The 16803-nt window shown below is 38.3% G+C and overlaps 2 protein-coding genes across 7 annotated transcripts in view; one reads left to right on the top strand and one right to left on the bottom strand.

Moving 5' to 3' along the window:
- The window catches only part of hcn4 (hyperpolarization activated cyclic nucleotide-gated potassium channel 4), a 62346-nt gene extending 58048 nt beyond the window's left edge, over positions 1-4298 (bottom strand). Inside the window, exon 1 of one of the 2 annotated variants that reach the window (XM_034875825.1) lies at positions 4264-4298. Coding sequence is in view for 1 of the 2 variants with exons in the window: in XM_034875815.1 (XP_034731706.1) it covers positions 1891-2576 (686 nt within the window). In the remaining variant the exon portion in view is untranslated. Of the gene's footprint in view, positions 1-1890; positions 3241-4263 lie in introns of those variants that run through there. The other variant, XM_034875815.1, reaches the window with a different exon arrangement.
- A 1075-nt stretch (positions 4299-5373) lies between these two features.
- The window catches only part of rec114 (REC114 meiotic recombination protein), a 46481-nt gene continuing 35051 nt past the window's right edge, over positions 5374-16803 (top strand). The window contains exons 1-6 of one of the 5 annotated variants that reach the window (XM_034879362.1): positions 5374-5597; positions 9626-9715; positions 13827-13910; positions 14200-14373; positions 15487-15585; positions 15757-15951. In XM_034879362.1, the coding sequence (XP_034735253.1) occupies positions 5520-5597; positions 9626-9715; positions 13827-13910; positions 14200-14373; positions 15487-15585; positions 15757-15921 (690 nt within the window). In that variant the 5' untranslated portion in view covers positions 5374-5519 and the 3' untranslated portion in view covers positions 15922-15951. Of the gene's footprint in view, positions 5598-9625; positions 9716-13826; positions 13911-14199; positions 14374-15486; positions 15586-15756; positions 16467-16803 lie in introns of those variants that run through there. The other 4 variants (XM_034879386.1, XM_034879371.1, XM_034879377.1 and 1 more) reach the window with 4 other exon arrangements.

Below are 16803 nucleotides of genomic sequence, written 5' to 3'. Positions count from 1 at the left end.
ACACACACACACACACACACACACTTAGGTTTGTAACCCCCAACTGGGACAATCCATAGAGGGCAGAACCCTCGGTCTCCTAGGCCTCTAGTAGAGGACCCGAGATTGGAGGAAGGAAAAAGACCGCCCAGTATGGGGAAAGTAGGGAATTTCTGTATACAAAAACTAACTGTTAAATTAAAAAATACTGCTAATGACAGCTGACAAGTCAATCTAAAAAAATATAAAATTCAACAGAACACACATCCAGCGATGTTAGCAACCACAGTTGTCCCTTCTCTCCGGATAAACAGGCAGATAGATGTGTCTGGTTTCTATTCTAGGAAGACTTATTTAGCCTTTTCTACTCTCACTACAACTCGCATTTCTCTCAATGTCGGACATCTTGTTCTTGATGTAGAGAAACACACTTTTGTGGTAAGTAAGTTTCTATATCACATGGCATTGCACCATTGTAGCCAATCAAACACCAGGCAGACTGGACAACATTAAATGTCACGGACAAAGAGAAATACAGTAGCATGAGTAACTGTGACGATCTTGCTTCGTATTGTTTTACAGCAACTCAGATGTTGTTTGATTTAAAATGACAAGTGAACAAAACGCGAAGGCAGACACAGCTTGTAATGAAACTGTTTTAACTGAATTATTAAACCAGAGGAAAATGTGTTCAATTAAAAAAATAAGATAAGGATCATTACCTATTTACAGTACAACGCTGTAAGAAGGGTTTTTCAAATTTGATTTAATTACTGTAGATAGGTTGAAAAAAAGCATATGAGCACTTTTTAATCAAAACTATATTATTATACAATGAGGCCCATCTAATAAAATTAAGATATACACAAATGTGTTTACTATAGCGTGTGTGGTGTGTACCATATGTAAATATGTAAACAGCTCACTGGCACTTCTTAGATATTGATCATTTACATAAGTCCATATGCTTATGTAGGCATTTGAACGAATCCTGAAAGCAAGGATGAAAACCCTTAAATCTAGTCTTGCTTAGCAGTTAAGAGCCTCCATGTGGCTATGAATCACATACATATGGCCAATCACAAACTCAAGGGCACTAACAACAGCAAAGACTCTTTAGCCCAACAAAAGAGTGCTCATGGACTTTCTCTAATGATTTTGCAGCTGCAGTTTGTCACTAGAGTATAGACAACACTTTTAATTGCAGACATACAATTTGTTATTTAAAACTGCTCAAAAACTATTAATCAAAATGAATTCAAATAAAAATGATGTCCTGTATGTCTTAAAATAAAAGAAGAATAAGAAAATCAATAAGCCTGTAAAGACAATGTGAAGTGCAGGCCTCATCATCACTAAGCCTAATCAATGATAAACTATGTCCCCTGAGCACAAGTGTTCTTAAATAAAGATGAAACCACTAGAGGGCTTCAATTGTGCATCAATTTGGATAGCATCTGTCCACAATGGGCAAACTGGCCTAATTAGCAAAGGTTGTGTTATCTGCATCTGTGTGTTGTTCCGTAATCAAAACACAGTGTGTATCTAGCCTCCTGGGTAATATACCCTCAGACAAATGAATATAATCCTTCTACTCTGGTATGGCCCTAAAAATAATTATTAATCAATTAAATAATTGGTCAATTGTATGGATTTTTATAAAGCAGTAAAGCCAATAGATGATCATGTGCGGCTTTAGTAAAATGTCATCTTTCAATGTGAATGAGTAAGATAATTACAGGTGCTACTAATCTGATCTAAACAATGAATGGGTTGCTCTTGAGCTAATGAATGCCATTACAAATAATAACACACAGAGAAAACAACAACATCTGGAACTGTGAAAGGCAACGTGATGTTTTAATCTTAACCGTTTGTTGTGTATAGAGTAGGCCTATAAGGTAAATTTACCTGAAATCACTGTACGGGTGAATTATCCAAAATCCGGCGGATTTAACCCGCTCTTGTTCCCTTTCAACCGCCTTTTCACTTCCAAACATCCTCAGGGAGAACTTGTTGACCCCTGGTTGAAGCATTGCTCCAAACTGTCTGTGTATGAACCCAGCTTGATATAATCTCTCGTCTTCCGGCAGAATTTGATCAATGCCATCCAACTTTATAAACCCTGGCTGCTGGTCTGGGGAATCGTTTTGGGTACCACCGCCACCGCCACCGCTGGCTCCCTGCGCGCATTGGTCTGGCGGCCCATCACCGATAGCTCCGGGGGGTCTCTCCTCGTTCGGGGTAACATCCCCCTCGGTGATGAGGCGCCTCTCCTCCGCCGAGTCAGACTCGTGCACATGGCGACTTGTGATGGATGAGAGGCTGCCTCGAAACCTCCGGCAATCTCCGTTTGAGCTGGTCTTCGTCTGTCTCCCTATGTCCGTCTCCATTATCACAGACTCCCCACTTTTGGTCTCCCCGATGCCTTTGCAGCTTCCCCCAGAGGTCGGCGACGGTAGAGGCTTCATCCGAAGACTCTTCCTCCTGGTGTCCTTGTCTACGTCTTCTCCTTCGCCCATTATCGATGCTTTCTGTCCAATGTGCTGTGGCAAACTGTAAAGTCTTTTACGCATGGAGGAGTGCAGCCTGTCCATTATGACATTGAGACTTAAGGGAGAAAATACAATGAATCCAGGTTGTTAGGCTGTATAACGACTATTGCCCACCAGCCCCGCGCTCCCTATCTGTTTATGAGCGCGATCAGTCTGGAGCTAATCTGAATCCCTGAAAGCCTGCTACACATGACATGGACCGCCGTGGCTTAAGTGAAATAGATTAAAGATACTCTTTCTCATAATTAGACTACCTGACAGTTTGCATATGTCCTCACGCACTGCCTGGGCGGTCCGCTTGGCCACTGCGTCCCCGATGTGCACATTTGTGCCGTTCTGACATTGTGCGCAAAAGTGGAAAAAACTGCTTGAAAGTCACCTTAGCGTGACATGTGAGGGATGTGCCGACGGACGGTGATATGGAGACGAGGGAAAGGTCATGCACGACGAAGGATGCTCTTTTCACCAGATATCTTGCAAGCTGCCATCAAACAAGGCGACACAATCATGCAAAATACAGTAGAGCATTTCAGGGACCGCTGACATCACTGATCCATAGTCATGGTGCGTTTTGGCGAATTGTGAATATTCATGATGCTGATCTATTGGGTTGCCATAGGAGCGAGAACTGCAAATAAGCTCAGCCCACCTTGTTTAAAGGGGAATGCTCTTCCCATTCTTAAAACGCTCTCCTGCTCTCAAGGCTACAGGTTAGGCGATGTAAAGCCATTGTTCAGCCCTGCTGTGGACTTCACTTGGAAAAACCAAGTATGCCATCCCTTATCAGTCTGATGCGCTGCGTAATTTGCGCGCAAAATACAGTTGAAGATTGAATAGGCTCGTCTATAATTATTGTCATTCATTCACAATGCCAAAAGTGGCGTCATATTTTTGCGTAATGTCATTTTGGCTCCCCATTCCAAAATTAATGAACAGAATCCTAGCCACAAATACATACATTGAACCCAAGGTAAGTCCTCCCAGTTGTTTGATTTCAATAAATACACATAATTTAAGTAGCCCAATTCCAAAGTTGTATTATTAAACTCATTGGTTGCTTTGCAATTTGAACAGAGAAAGATAAAAATGAATACCATTGTAGGGTTTCCAAACACAGCTAAGCACATTTTATTTCACGTGAACCTCACTTAACTAGCCTAAGGGATGTACATATGTCTCTGGTCATTAAGAGACAGTGATGCAGGGTGCCCTGTTAGCTCAGTTGGGAGAACAGGTTTGCTCCTCAATGCAGCGAGCCTGGGTTTGACTCTGACCTGTGGCCCTTTGCTGCATGTCATTCCCCTGCTCTTTCCCTTAATAATAATAAAGGTAGCCTATAATTAAAAAAAAAAAATGTTGTTGTTGTGTTGATGTAATAAAATATCCTCCTACATAATATTTTTACTGGATTTTTAAAAACTCTGATATCACATCAGTATCAGCCTCACAAATCCAGCATCAGTCAGGTAATACAATGTCAATGTGGAACACTGAAGGAAGGTGGACATGGCGTTTCATTAACACCTTACCAACCTACAAACACTTGGTGCTCAAATAATTCAAATGCCTGATTCTGTGTTATTCAATCTGATTTAAGATATTAGATGAGATATAACTGTTCAGGGACAATGTTGCTCAGGGCACTGTAAGTGAATACAAATTTAATTTTAATGTGTGTTGTAAAATTCTTTGAACACAATTATATTTCTTACTAAATCTTCTGTCCTACCTGTGCTGTGCCTCTCAAGTTAGCAGCTGAATCTGGGAAGACAAAATTCAGAGGCTAGATGTTGACTAGCAAACTGCACTGAGCGCGACATGGCAGAGATCCAGTAAAGCTGGATATTAGCTTATTGCAAATATAAACTAATAATAAAAAGTTAGTTAGTTAGTTAACCAGCAATAAAAACATTTCAGGGCAGTAATGAAATAAAATCAGACACATTCCACCACTGTGGGTCTCAAACGTAAATTCAAAGTAAACCTACCATAGTTCATTTGACAAAAAGTAACCACGGTTTGCAGACACTCAAACGCTTCTCATTCAGCTTCAAACAAAACATAATTTCCCCAAGTTACTGAAACCAAACAACGATAAGCTAGACAAATATCAATGTATCTTAGTACCAGTTTCGAGGTAGTACAGGGTAGTACCAATTCTGAAACTGGTATTAAAATATCATGGTGATTGGTCATACAATCTCTATAAGAAGCACAAAGTGGGGATAGTTAGCATATGTAGCCAGTATGAGCTGACCAAGTCACAGATGCCATTTTATATTGGGTAAAGAACATACAGTAACCCCACAGGGGTTACTAGTACTACTACACCAAATGTTGCCAGTTGATGAAGATGACGACATGATACTGTTAAAAGGTTAAAAAAGCTAGTAAGTGGACCTTTAGTTTTTTAACAAAGGACACAACTATTTGAAGTTTTAAAACCTTTCCTGCAAAACCACATTTTCTCACCACTGTTATAGGCCTAATGTATATTTTGAAATATATTACAATGCAGGTGTGGGAGTATGTTGCCTACATAATATGCTTTTACTGTCAAATGTATTTCAAAAGGCTGTGTGCATTCTACACATAAAACTACATATAAAGTCTTAGGCCTACATACTGCATTGACTTCAACAGTATTTTTATACTTCCATGTAAACAAAATAGTTTATATTTGCTAATTTTTGTTACTTGCAAATAAATAACAAGAGTTGTTAAATGTTAAAATAGAGAACAAAGACATGCACTGTATCCGTCTGTATATCCATCGATCTATCAATCCATTGCTTGGTAGGCTGAGGAACATAATCATTTTGTATGGATTTCTAGAGTAGTCTACGGGTAAAACAGGCGCGTGCTTGCGCCGCGCGCCAACACGTGACGCAACCAGGCTAGTCTACTCACGCTAGCTAGTTTGTTTGCACCCAGGCGTTGGTCGGCCACAAACATATTAAAAAAGAATTAGCTAACTTACTGGGAATGGCCACCAGTCAGGCATGGAGGTTAAAACGCTATGGGCGTTTCGTTCCAGGCTCTACAGGGGAAAAGCTTTGGAAGGTAACTTAAATGACATTTACTGACCAGTTATTAAACTGCGTCATGCTAGCTAGCTAACGTTAGTTTTTCTAAGCTACCGTTAGCGTCTCGTTTCATTGTCTTGACATTAACTGCACTTATTCCCTATCAACTATTGTATTACTGTTACTATGTATTGGCTTATTATAACATAATTGTATGCACACATACGAATTCATTCACACGAGTTCATTACTTTGGACCTAACTTACCTGCTGCCTGCACGCCCAGTCTGTGCCTCTGATGTGTCAGTAACGTTCCCCAGTCAAAGCTAGAGCTAAGGTTTTTGTGTGTTTGTAACTTGCTGAAATCATAAACTATTGGTGTCATTTAAAAAACCTAGAAGATTGTTTAACAACCTAACCGCAGTTTTAAAGATATTTTAATCATCCTCTTAACTCTTGACAACATATTCTGTCTGCTGCACAATCCAAGTGCTTGTAACTGGTTTGTTAAGATTGTAGCCCAGCATCACACATATGATTGTACACCACAGAACAAAAACGTGTTATTAATATTTATTATTATTATTATTATTATTATTATGGTGCAAAAAATACATTGTTTTACTAAACAAAGTATTTACCCATTCATATTATAGGGTCATGATGTCTTTTATTGTTCTTAACTTGTCATGCCCAATGCAGGGATACTGTTTACTTGGGTGAAGTCCTCCAAAGTCTTTTGATGAATATTTTTTTTAATCAAATAATTATCCTGGTTTTAACACAACCAAAGTTGTAAATCACAAACTGAATCACCTGATTAATGCAACTTAATCACAACATCTCCTGGCTGGTTGTCACTGCACAAAGCTCCTGTCAGCCAGGCTAAAGCTAAAAAGTTAGTCTAAAGAAACAGGAGCGTGCCTATGTTCCCACATTTCTACGATTTTTTTTTTTTCACTGAAAATTAGGCACTATGTTTCCACAGCCCTATGTTCCTACATTTCCTTTTTCTTAAATGTGTATCCAGTTTTATCCCCCTTTCTCACTATTTGGGGTTAGGGCGGGGGTTGGCAACCCGCGGCTCTAGAGCTGCATGCGGCTTTTTAGCACAGCCCTAGTGGCTCCCTGAAGCTTTTTCAAAAATGTTTGAAAATGGAAAAAGATGGGGGAGAGAAATATATATTTTTATGTTTTAATATGGTTTCTGTAGGAAAACAAACATGACACAAACATTATTAACGTTTTTCAATGCTGTATAAATGTGTAGAATAAATATTCAATTTCAACATTTCTTTCAACGAAGATTTACGTCATAGCCTGCAACACACGCTTCTATCAGTAAGGCGGGATGCCAGACAGGTGGCTGTTGTAAACAAACCGGCGGCTGTGTGATGGGCCATGGATCCCAAAGGGAAAAAGAGAAAAATAACTGAGGTGAACAGAGGATTCAACGTTTCTTGGACCGAATCATATCCATTCATTGCCAATGCGGAAGGATTGACTGAATGTTTGCTCTGTAGCGAGAAGTTGTCAAATAACCAAAAAGAGCAATGTGGAAGGACTAGGGCTGGGTATCAATCAAAAATATCCAATACCGGTACCAATACCGATACCTTTACTTCGATATCGGTTCCTGAACGATACCTTTTTCAATACCAGTTTTATAATATCAATTCTGAGAAAAAGAAAATGACACAACATAATGAAGTTCAAATCTTGAGTTTTATTTTTAGCTCAGAGTTATTTATGTCATCTTGTAAAAATTAGTCTTTTTTATTGCAATATTCATTGAAGGGAAAAAAATATCGCAATTTCAGTTTTTTTTCCAATATTGTGCAGCTTTACTGTCTCTGATTAATACTGCAAATGATCTCTGGTTGAGTTCAGATGTAAAGTGAAGTGAGCAGATATACGTTTTAGTATGTTATCATTTCGCTGTACAAATAGCTATTTATTCTTTGTTTCTTCCGTAATGAGTTAACGATTAAGTGTTTAAAATGGGAAACATGGAAAAACCATAACCACCATGTTGTCAGAGCTCAAATCGAAGACTTGGAAATGCTTATTTTGCCTTGACAAGAATAAGATAACTAAATGTGATAGTACGGTAATACGGTAGTTGGGCGATAGGGAGAAAATCATCAGGGAGAAAAATCTACACTAAAGTAGTTTCATTCATTGTTTGTTTTTGTTTATGTTTCACAAAGAGTTTAACCTGAGCCAAACCGACAAAGAAGATATGGATCATATCAGATCCATAGAAGGATAGTAGTATACAGCTGTTAAAACATAATGAAACATATATCACACTGGTATCAGATTAGTACTTGATATCGGCCAATACGCAAGTTTAGGTTGGCAAAAAATGGTATCAGACCATCTTTTGTCACGCATAATCAGGTGTTCTAATATTTACACTTGGCACATTTTATTATTCATTTATTTCTAGATTAAAATGTTTCCCTCATTTTGTTATTCATCTTCATCTTGCCATCTGTGTTGATTTTTCAGCCATGAGACGGATGATGAGAGACTGGATGACTTGTCAGCGGGTGTGGGGAGGTGGGACTCCTTGCGTAGCCTACCACAGAGTGCAGCTAAAGAGCCGCATGAGGAGAAAATGCTAGTTGAGAGTAGGAGGGGAAAAAGAAAGAAAGATGGAATTGGTTTCAAAGCCAAACGCGACAGCTACTGTGTGGGAGCACTTTGGATTCATATCGAATGATCATGGTGAACCACTTAACCTGAGCGATCCGGTATGTCACTTTTGTTGTCAAACAGTAGCGACTAAACACAACAACACAGCAAACATGCATATGCACCTAAAACACAATCATACGGTGCAATTTTCCGAGAGAACAGATGGGCTGTCTCCATCTTCCCGACGGTAAACAATCACTGGGGCGTTTAGCCAACAAACAAAGTACAAACAGGACAGTGCAAAACGGTGTGCATTCACTGACCGTGTAGTTCTCTTCATTGCTAAAGAGATACTGCCCTTTAGTATCGTTGAAGAGCCAGCATTTTGACAAATGCCCTCTCGCTCTCTCCCTCTCTCTGTCGCTCTCTTGTCCTTGATGCAAACCCTGCTGTGGACATAGACTGCAATTCACTTTCCCATTGTTTGAACAAAGCTTTATGCTGGAGAAATTATTTTTTTTAAAGCTTTTTGCACATGGCCTGGTCAGGCATTTGCTTCATCTCTTTGGCACTCTTTATGTCCGAGCCTAATGTTTGATATTTTTTGAAGTGCAATTTTGTTAACATCCATTTGATATTTTGTTTTGGTTGGGTGTGGTTTTTAATTTTTATCTAATTTATTGTTTTTGATTTTTTCTCGTGTTTTTTTTTCATAGCATTTTTTTAACAGAGAATGAAAATCCACAAAAATATTATTGTTTATCACAATCATTCCTGGAACAATTCATCATCCAGCTAATTTTTTTATCGTGACAGGCCTAAGTGTGTGCTGTAACATATTAAGGAAGTGTTTATTTTAAGGATTTTGGCTTTATCTTTCATTAACAGCATCTGACTCTAGATGGCAAGCTGGAGCTGCATGTTTAGCGTGAAGGCAGGGATGGATGGCTGCGTAACTGTGTAATTCCTTGTCTGATTTACCGTAATCTCGCATTGCCAAATCCATCTCCTCAGCGCTGTGGGGTAAGATTTGGCTACACCACATTTTAGGATAGGAGAAAATATTCTCTGGGTTGTTTCGTCTTGGGTGGCACTAAGCTCTGGACGCGATCATTCCCTTAAAGAACCAAGCAGGCATGTCTCATTTTACAATCCAACATTTCATAAACTGGCCATTTTTAGCATGCAGCTTGTTAGCACAAAGCTGTGTTGGGATTTTGAGTACGGCAACACAAAGAGAGTGGAAGGTGAGGGGCAAAGCCACATTGGATGTCGGGCTTTATCCTGGAAATGTACTTCCATTGAGCTAGACTACATTTAACTTAACTTGAAATAGATAGATGCATTACCATTAAGTTGATCACGAGAACTATTTGCCCACTTTAACTTTGCAGCAGCTTATAATTCTCTTTTCTTCACCAGATATTTGAGGCAAGTAGCGATAAACCGGAAATTGTCCTCACAATTATGGAATCTGGATTCGTGCTGGTGATGCAAGGACAAGAAAGCTTGGTAAGAAGACTGTTGCTAGATTAGCTGTTTATGTTTTCTGTTTTGTTTTCCATGAAGTGCTCCTTATGGTATGCACACAATGCCTTATTTTCAAGGTCCTGTTAGATTGTATGTTTAGATCCAGCCTTATCAGTGTGATTGTTGGGGGCGAGTAGGCCTATTATTTTACCCAAATTGTTTCTTTACAGCTCAGTGTTTCCTCTGTGCTGATTTTATTGTGGTGCACCTCTATGGCGAAATTTCTTCTGCCATGCTATCAGAAATAGGGCAGATGCACAATAGTTGTGGTTCCCTTTTATATGATAGGATGGCTACAGGAAGATATAGGCTTGTGTTATCTTAAATATTTTCAATGTAATGGTTTAATATTTAAATGATTTAGACAATGCGGATGAGGTTGTCATAATTTGATGGCCTGCAGCTTCAAACACAATTCTTTGTAGACAAGCGTAACATTTTGGTAGACTCAATTCTGAACAGCAATGCTTGCGCTGCGCACGCACGCGCACACGCACAAGCACACACACACACACACACACACACACACACACACACACACACACACACACACACACATACACACACAGCAGAGGTGTGTTACAACATGCAGCACATTTACCTGAGTGGGAAAGATACCGCTACGCCTGTTACCGTAAGTAGGCTACAATAAAACCTAAAATGAATACGTATCAATATCACTCACCCGTCTACAGGCGTACACATGTAGGAAGCGATATATTGCAATCTGATCTGTCTGGCGGTCCACTCTCGTCCGCTGCGCTGTATCCACACACACACAGCTCTACTCTACTCTAAATAGCAAATAATGACAAACAAGCTAAAACAAAAGTGATTTGTATTCTTACTGTTTATCTTAGTTTGCCACAAACCTTGAAATATGGACAAATTCCTGTAAACGTAACAACTGGCTAAACTAACCATCCTCTCTGCTGGAGCATTAATGGATGTAAAGACCAAAACGAACCAACGTGGCTACTCTTTATGTTCACTTCTTCATTATTGATGATGATGCTGGTTGTATTCATACTCTCATGACCCCTGACACAGGACTAGGTATAAATAAAGTAAAATTGCACAATTATATGGTACCGTAAAATAGGATGAGAATAGTATTGTTTTGTTACAATTCTACACAACAATATTAAATGGGGTGATAAAAATGCAGTAGGTGATAATGATATGTGAGTTGAAAAGTTACTTTGTGACCTTCAAACACAAAGGATGGCTTCATTTGTTGCTGCTCAGACAGACCCCACTGCAAAACAAATCCTATAGGAAACACTGCCGCTTTTTGAAACTTGTGATGTGATTTAATTTGTATTTGTATTCTAAAATATCAGTAATTATAGATTTGATTTTATTAAACTTTTGAAAGCTATTGGTTCAAAATATCATTAGCATATTCAATGTTGATTAAAAAAGGATAAATATAGACTACTATATAGTCTTCTTCAAGATAGACTTTAAAATTGTTGCAGTTCTGTGGTGTGCATCAATTCATTTTGTTCACATATACAGACTTCTAGCTCATTAGACCCAGACATTTGGACTGTAGCTGGTGTCAGTGCAAGAAACACTGTCAAGCAAAGGTGTTGCAGTGTACATATTATTATTATTATTTTGAAATAATAATAATTAACAAGCAATATGTGTTTGTAAACACAGTATACATTTACACCTTTCACAAAATAGCCCAAAAAAGGTTTGCCGTTCTCTATGCAGATTTTCTGAGATTTAAATCTGTAACAGAAATCTGCTTTCCAGTTAAAAAGCTTTGCAGAAGGCACAGGTTCAAAATAAGCTATTATGGCGGCCATTTTCAGGTTCAGGCTAACATAAAGCTAAAACCCACAGGCTTGGTTCAGATTTTGATTTGATTGTATGTGGTCAGTAGGCCTGCACGATATTAGAAAAACCTGACATTGCGATATTTTAGTTATATGAAAAAAGAAAAAGTAATTTTTAAAAGATGGCATAAATAGCTCTATTTGGAAATAATAAATCATTCACGACTACTGAGGTAATTTTGTAGTGGAGTGCATCACATAGAAAATTAACTATGTTACATTTTAATGCTTTACAAACACAAAAGCAAGTAAGCTCTGTAAATTACATTAAATAAGACACAGACTTCTGTAGTAGATTAGTGTTACGTTTCCAGCGTCGCAACTTCGAAGCGCGTTAGTTGAGATGGATGGACCCCTTGTTTCTTTAGGCTAACTATATTAGCTTTAGCCTGACGGGTAACAGCTTTCATTAATAACGTTGCATTAATCAGGTGATTTAGTTTGTAGTTTTAGTTTGCGGCGAACATAAGACATTGACTAATGCAGCTTCACTGATTACCCAACGAAACCATGCGCATCACTGTGTCAGAGGCAGAGCTGCTGCCTACAGTACTTTTCTACACACGGAGAGCCTCACTTTCCATAACAAACCCCAGCGGATTAACGTCACATACATACGTTGCCCACATGGCTACCTGTCTTAAAGGGGAAGGGTTGGACATTAATAATCATGTAAAAGGAGAACAATTAAAGTTTTCTTTTCTACAGTATTAAGCAGTAAAAAAGGATAAGCGTCAACCTTGCAATGTCCTGCGATGTGACTACGGATTCGAACATTGCGATGTCGATGCAAAAACACCATATCGTTCAGCCCTAGTGGTCAGGTTTAGTGTAAATTTACATGCCTTTATTCAGTTTCTATGTTATATTCCTTATAGAACATAGACTTGACATTTGTTGTCCCGTTCAAACGTTGGTTTAGGGTTAGCTGCCAACAGCTTGAGTGACACGTGAGTGCGTGCTCCAAACCACTTTCAATTAATCTTCTACACCCCTGGGCCACTTATGCAATAAGAAGCTACTATTTTTATGTCAAATGTATTTTTTCAAAGTGGCAGTTGGTCAAGGCCACACTCCAGCCTCTACCTTGCCCCCACCTCTCTCCTCCTCAAATGCACAGACTCACTAATGGCACATGGTAAGTCAAGGTCAAAACAGTCACTACTGCCCCAAAGTGCTGTACAAATATAAATAACAACATAAGTTAAAAGCAAAATAAATAACCGGAAAAACCCATCTAAAACAAAGTGCCTAAAACAGATAACAGACTAAATACTTTGCTCAAGGAAAGTTCATGTGGGACTGGCTCTAGTGGCTGTAATTCTGCACCAAAGCGGAATTTTTGGAAAGAGACTTCAGATAGGGTAATAGGGGTCCACTAAGGTCTATATAAGAGCATCCAAAGAGCATCCTGTCATGGGACCTTTAAGTGATATATCACCAAGACATGCGTATAAATATATCCAAGACACATGCAATGATCATGTATTGCAACTGCTGAATTAGGGTACAGGCACCTTTTATGGTCCAATTCAGGCAGTGATATCAGTGTTAACAAATAAACGAGGAGGGATGGCGTGCCTGTAGAGGCAGAGGCAATAATACAGTACATGTGCATTTTGGAATATGCAATTCTATTCATTATTTAAACTAAAATGTGACTGTGAACTAAAATAAGACCAGATACACTAACATGAGCATACTATTACTAAATTACTAAGCATAATAGTGCTATGGATGTGGAATGATGGTGCTACAGTAAAGTATAGCACCTACAGTACTCACTGGTGCAGTGCCCTTATTCAGAATATAAACCCTGTTGATATACCTACATTGTTATTTTCAAAGAAAAAACACAAATGTATTTGTAAAGCACATTTCAACAAAATAAGTTGGTCACAATATTAGGCTATGCATCTGCTTGTTTGATTCCCTGTGTGGAAACGCTTATTTCAGAGGTTAATGAGTAAATAGAGACCCCTGCAGACAGTTTTAGGCAAGTAGTTTTTCTAGTCAGCTTCATAGAAGTATACTACTCTTTTATGTCAATTAATTTAATTCAGTAATTTTTAAGACTGTAAGTGGAAATCAAGTTGATTTTACCTTGAGTATGTACAATTTTAAATTATTAAAAATCAATCAATTTTTTTTTTGTATGTTATCCATGAGTTAATGCAGCCAATGGGAAAAAAATATTTCCTGTCCTGCCAGCTGAAGACATTTATTCTCTTGTCTTTTGTCAGGATACAATCCCTTTGCTCAGTGGATCCGATCTTCTCAAAGTACACCAGAAATCTGATAACCTTATGTTTCGATTTTCTGTGAAGGTGAGTCGTGAGATGCATTGCAATTCCACAAGGGGTAATATGTTCTTGTTGTCTGTCCAAGTACCTCAGTTGCCTTTCAATATCAGGATCATTACATTTATTAAATTACAACAAACAATAAATAATAATATTAAAAATATTACCCAGACTTAAGAAATTAGTTTTCTAAATATTACATTTGAAATTTTGTGAGATGTTGATTTAGCAAAAGCAACATACAAATCAGTGTTTTTATTTGCACAGTTTAGACTGCCAAATATCGCTTGAATGTTTTTGTGGATTTCTGCAGGGAGAGAGCCGCATGATGAGGATGCAGTTTGATGGACGTAGCAGGGAAGAGGCTATAGGGGAGTGTTCAACTGCTGTGGAAAAACTGATGAAGTACATGCCTGTCACAAATCAGGAGGACGCCCCATTGCCTCCTAATCAGTCCCCTGCTGAGGTCTCTGCAGCAGTGATACAGGTTGCCCACTTTACAATTTAGTAAATAAAATTGAAATATTGTAAATTAGCACTGATGCCCAGATCATTTGGTGTGACGTTTAAAGTGTGTTGCCCATAGAAATCCCCAAAAAAGACAACTTGAAACTGAGAGTCTGGTCTGGGGCTGTAGAGTATCAAAGAGCTACTGATTTTTTTGTCCTGGCATAGACCTTGTATGGTAGACATTAAGCACTGGTTGGTCTCCTATGTCACTGTACAGTATTTTGCAAATAAAATATTTCAGCGTTAGATAAAGTTCCATAATTGCGGTTTTAAATTTGATGCAGATTTCATAATCAACAATACTGTGCTACATTGCTGTAGTCAACCTCATCAGCAGTGGCCATATTATCCTCACTAGATGGTGCTATTTACAATTCTGTCTTATTTCAGAGGTGACACTACAGCTATAGCAGCTGGACTGAGATAATACTGTACTTAACTGATTTAGCCAATCACAACACAATATATGTTGTAGAATAGAGTTTATCCCACCCCAAACCCAAATGCACGGACAGGAATGCAGAACAATCATATAATTCATAAATGCAGAGTAAATACGAGCATCAAAGTGGCCTCCCATTTAAGCCACCTGTAAAAAAAAAATAATGTAAATAATTAACAGTCATAGTATTTTGCTATTGATTATTAAAACGGACATCTTTGTCCCAGAGCTAGAAACCAACAACAAACGTTCAAGATGTTATCAAAGTGTTTAACCAGTTGAGGTTTACACTGTACAAATGACACACTATAGGGATAAGATAGTTGGTGCTCTATAATACAATTCTGCCTCATTTCGGTAGCAGCCTTTTATCAAAAAAACATTTCAACACTCAGAGCATATGGGTAATTACTGCTAAATTTGGAATAAAAGTCATCTGGCTTTGAACATTTAACATGAAGGTCAAAGAAAGGGATGGACTCTGACATGGGTTTGTGAAGAGACAAACTGAAGGAGTTAACAGTTAATATCAAAGGGCTTTGAGGGGTGGATATGTTTCAATTAGTAATGAAGCCATTGATTGGCCTCTTAACTCTGTGGAGTCTCTCTGTGTTCATCAACTCTTTTTTTTCTTCTTTTGTGCGTCAGCATACTTCGCGGGGAAAGAACGTGGGAGTTGAGCCTGAGGTTGTCCAAGGGTCATTGTCCATCAAGCATCTTAGCCAGGTAGTGATTGTTAAGTTAAAAGTGAGTGCATTTTAATTGTCATTTTGTGCCAAACTAAGTTAAACAAAGGAGCACAATGTTTTCATAGATTTTCATGTGGCACAGGGTGCTCATTCCATTTACCTCCTTAAATTATAAGCTTTAACAATAGTATTTCTCAATAATTAGTTGTATTTCTTGGATCTTCCACAGCACATGTTGGGAGAGACTGCTTTGACTCTGCCTCAAGCATATCGCCACCTTTCTTTGGCACAAGGTGACTTGGAGCCCATCCTTCGTGTTTGTCTGCTGGATCCCAGCTTTCCCGCATATGTGGAGAAGGTGGAGGGGGAGCTGAGGAAACTGCTTCAAGAGTGAAGAATATAAACAACAGCTGATTGCAGAAAGGTCAAGTCAGTGCAATGTGTTTTTTCGTATATAGTTTGTGTAGGCAGTGCCTGGTGAAGTGTTTCTTGCTGGGCTGCTGATGTTGTTTGAAATGTAATACATTGGTTGGGATTGTATCTGGCCTAAAGAGGATGCGCTGAAGGGTACTGAATATGCGAAAGAACTGGCAAAACCAAAAATAAATAGATGTCTGCATTCATTTTTAGATTTTTTTATTCAGAAACAAAATATTGGTCTCACTCATATATTTAATCGTGGCTATATACTCTGGTCCCTTTGTTCCCACCTTAATGCAGTCCCATTTCCACTGCAACACACATGGATACATTGTATTGAATGAGGAGTCATGCAGCTACAGCAGTGAATTTTGCTATACCAGCTTCCACGTGATCCCACGATATTAAAGCTTCACTGAGTAAAACAAACTGCCCCCCCCCCCATATATCTATTTAAGAATACATATTGCATAGGATTATAGCCATGCTATACAGTTAAAGAGAGAAAAAAATACAAAATAAAACTCAATTGATGAATTTGGGAAATATAAAAAAGAATATTTTTTTTACAGATTTCCTATCATATGAACACTCATACTTCAACATATACAAGACACCTAAGTTACTCTGGAAAGAAAAAAATAATACACCTATCATTTATGTTTAGATAGTTAAACATACAGTAGTCATTTTCACTTTCATCACTCTCAATTCAATTTAAATACTGTCAGTTATTGAAGCCATTGCTTCACAATAAAAGTTCTGTTAAAAGTGGACTCATTGTCACAAAATCAATCAAAGTTAAATGACCATGATATGCTGTACAAATTTTCAAGAATAAATCTAACTATATATA

This window comes from Etheostoma cragini, chromosome 1 (assembly GCF_013103735.1).
Source record: "Etheostoma cragini isolate CJK2018 chromosome 1, CSU_Ecrag_1.0, whole genome shotgun sequence".
In the NCBI taxonomy this organism is placed as follows: domain Eukaryota; kingdom Metazoa; phylum Chordata; class Actinopteri; order Perciformes; family Percidae; genus Etheostoma; species Etheostoma cragini.
The sequence above is the reverse complement of the archived record's forward strand: the minus strand, read 5'-3'. Positions and strand labels throughout refer to the sequence as shown.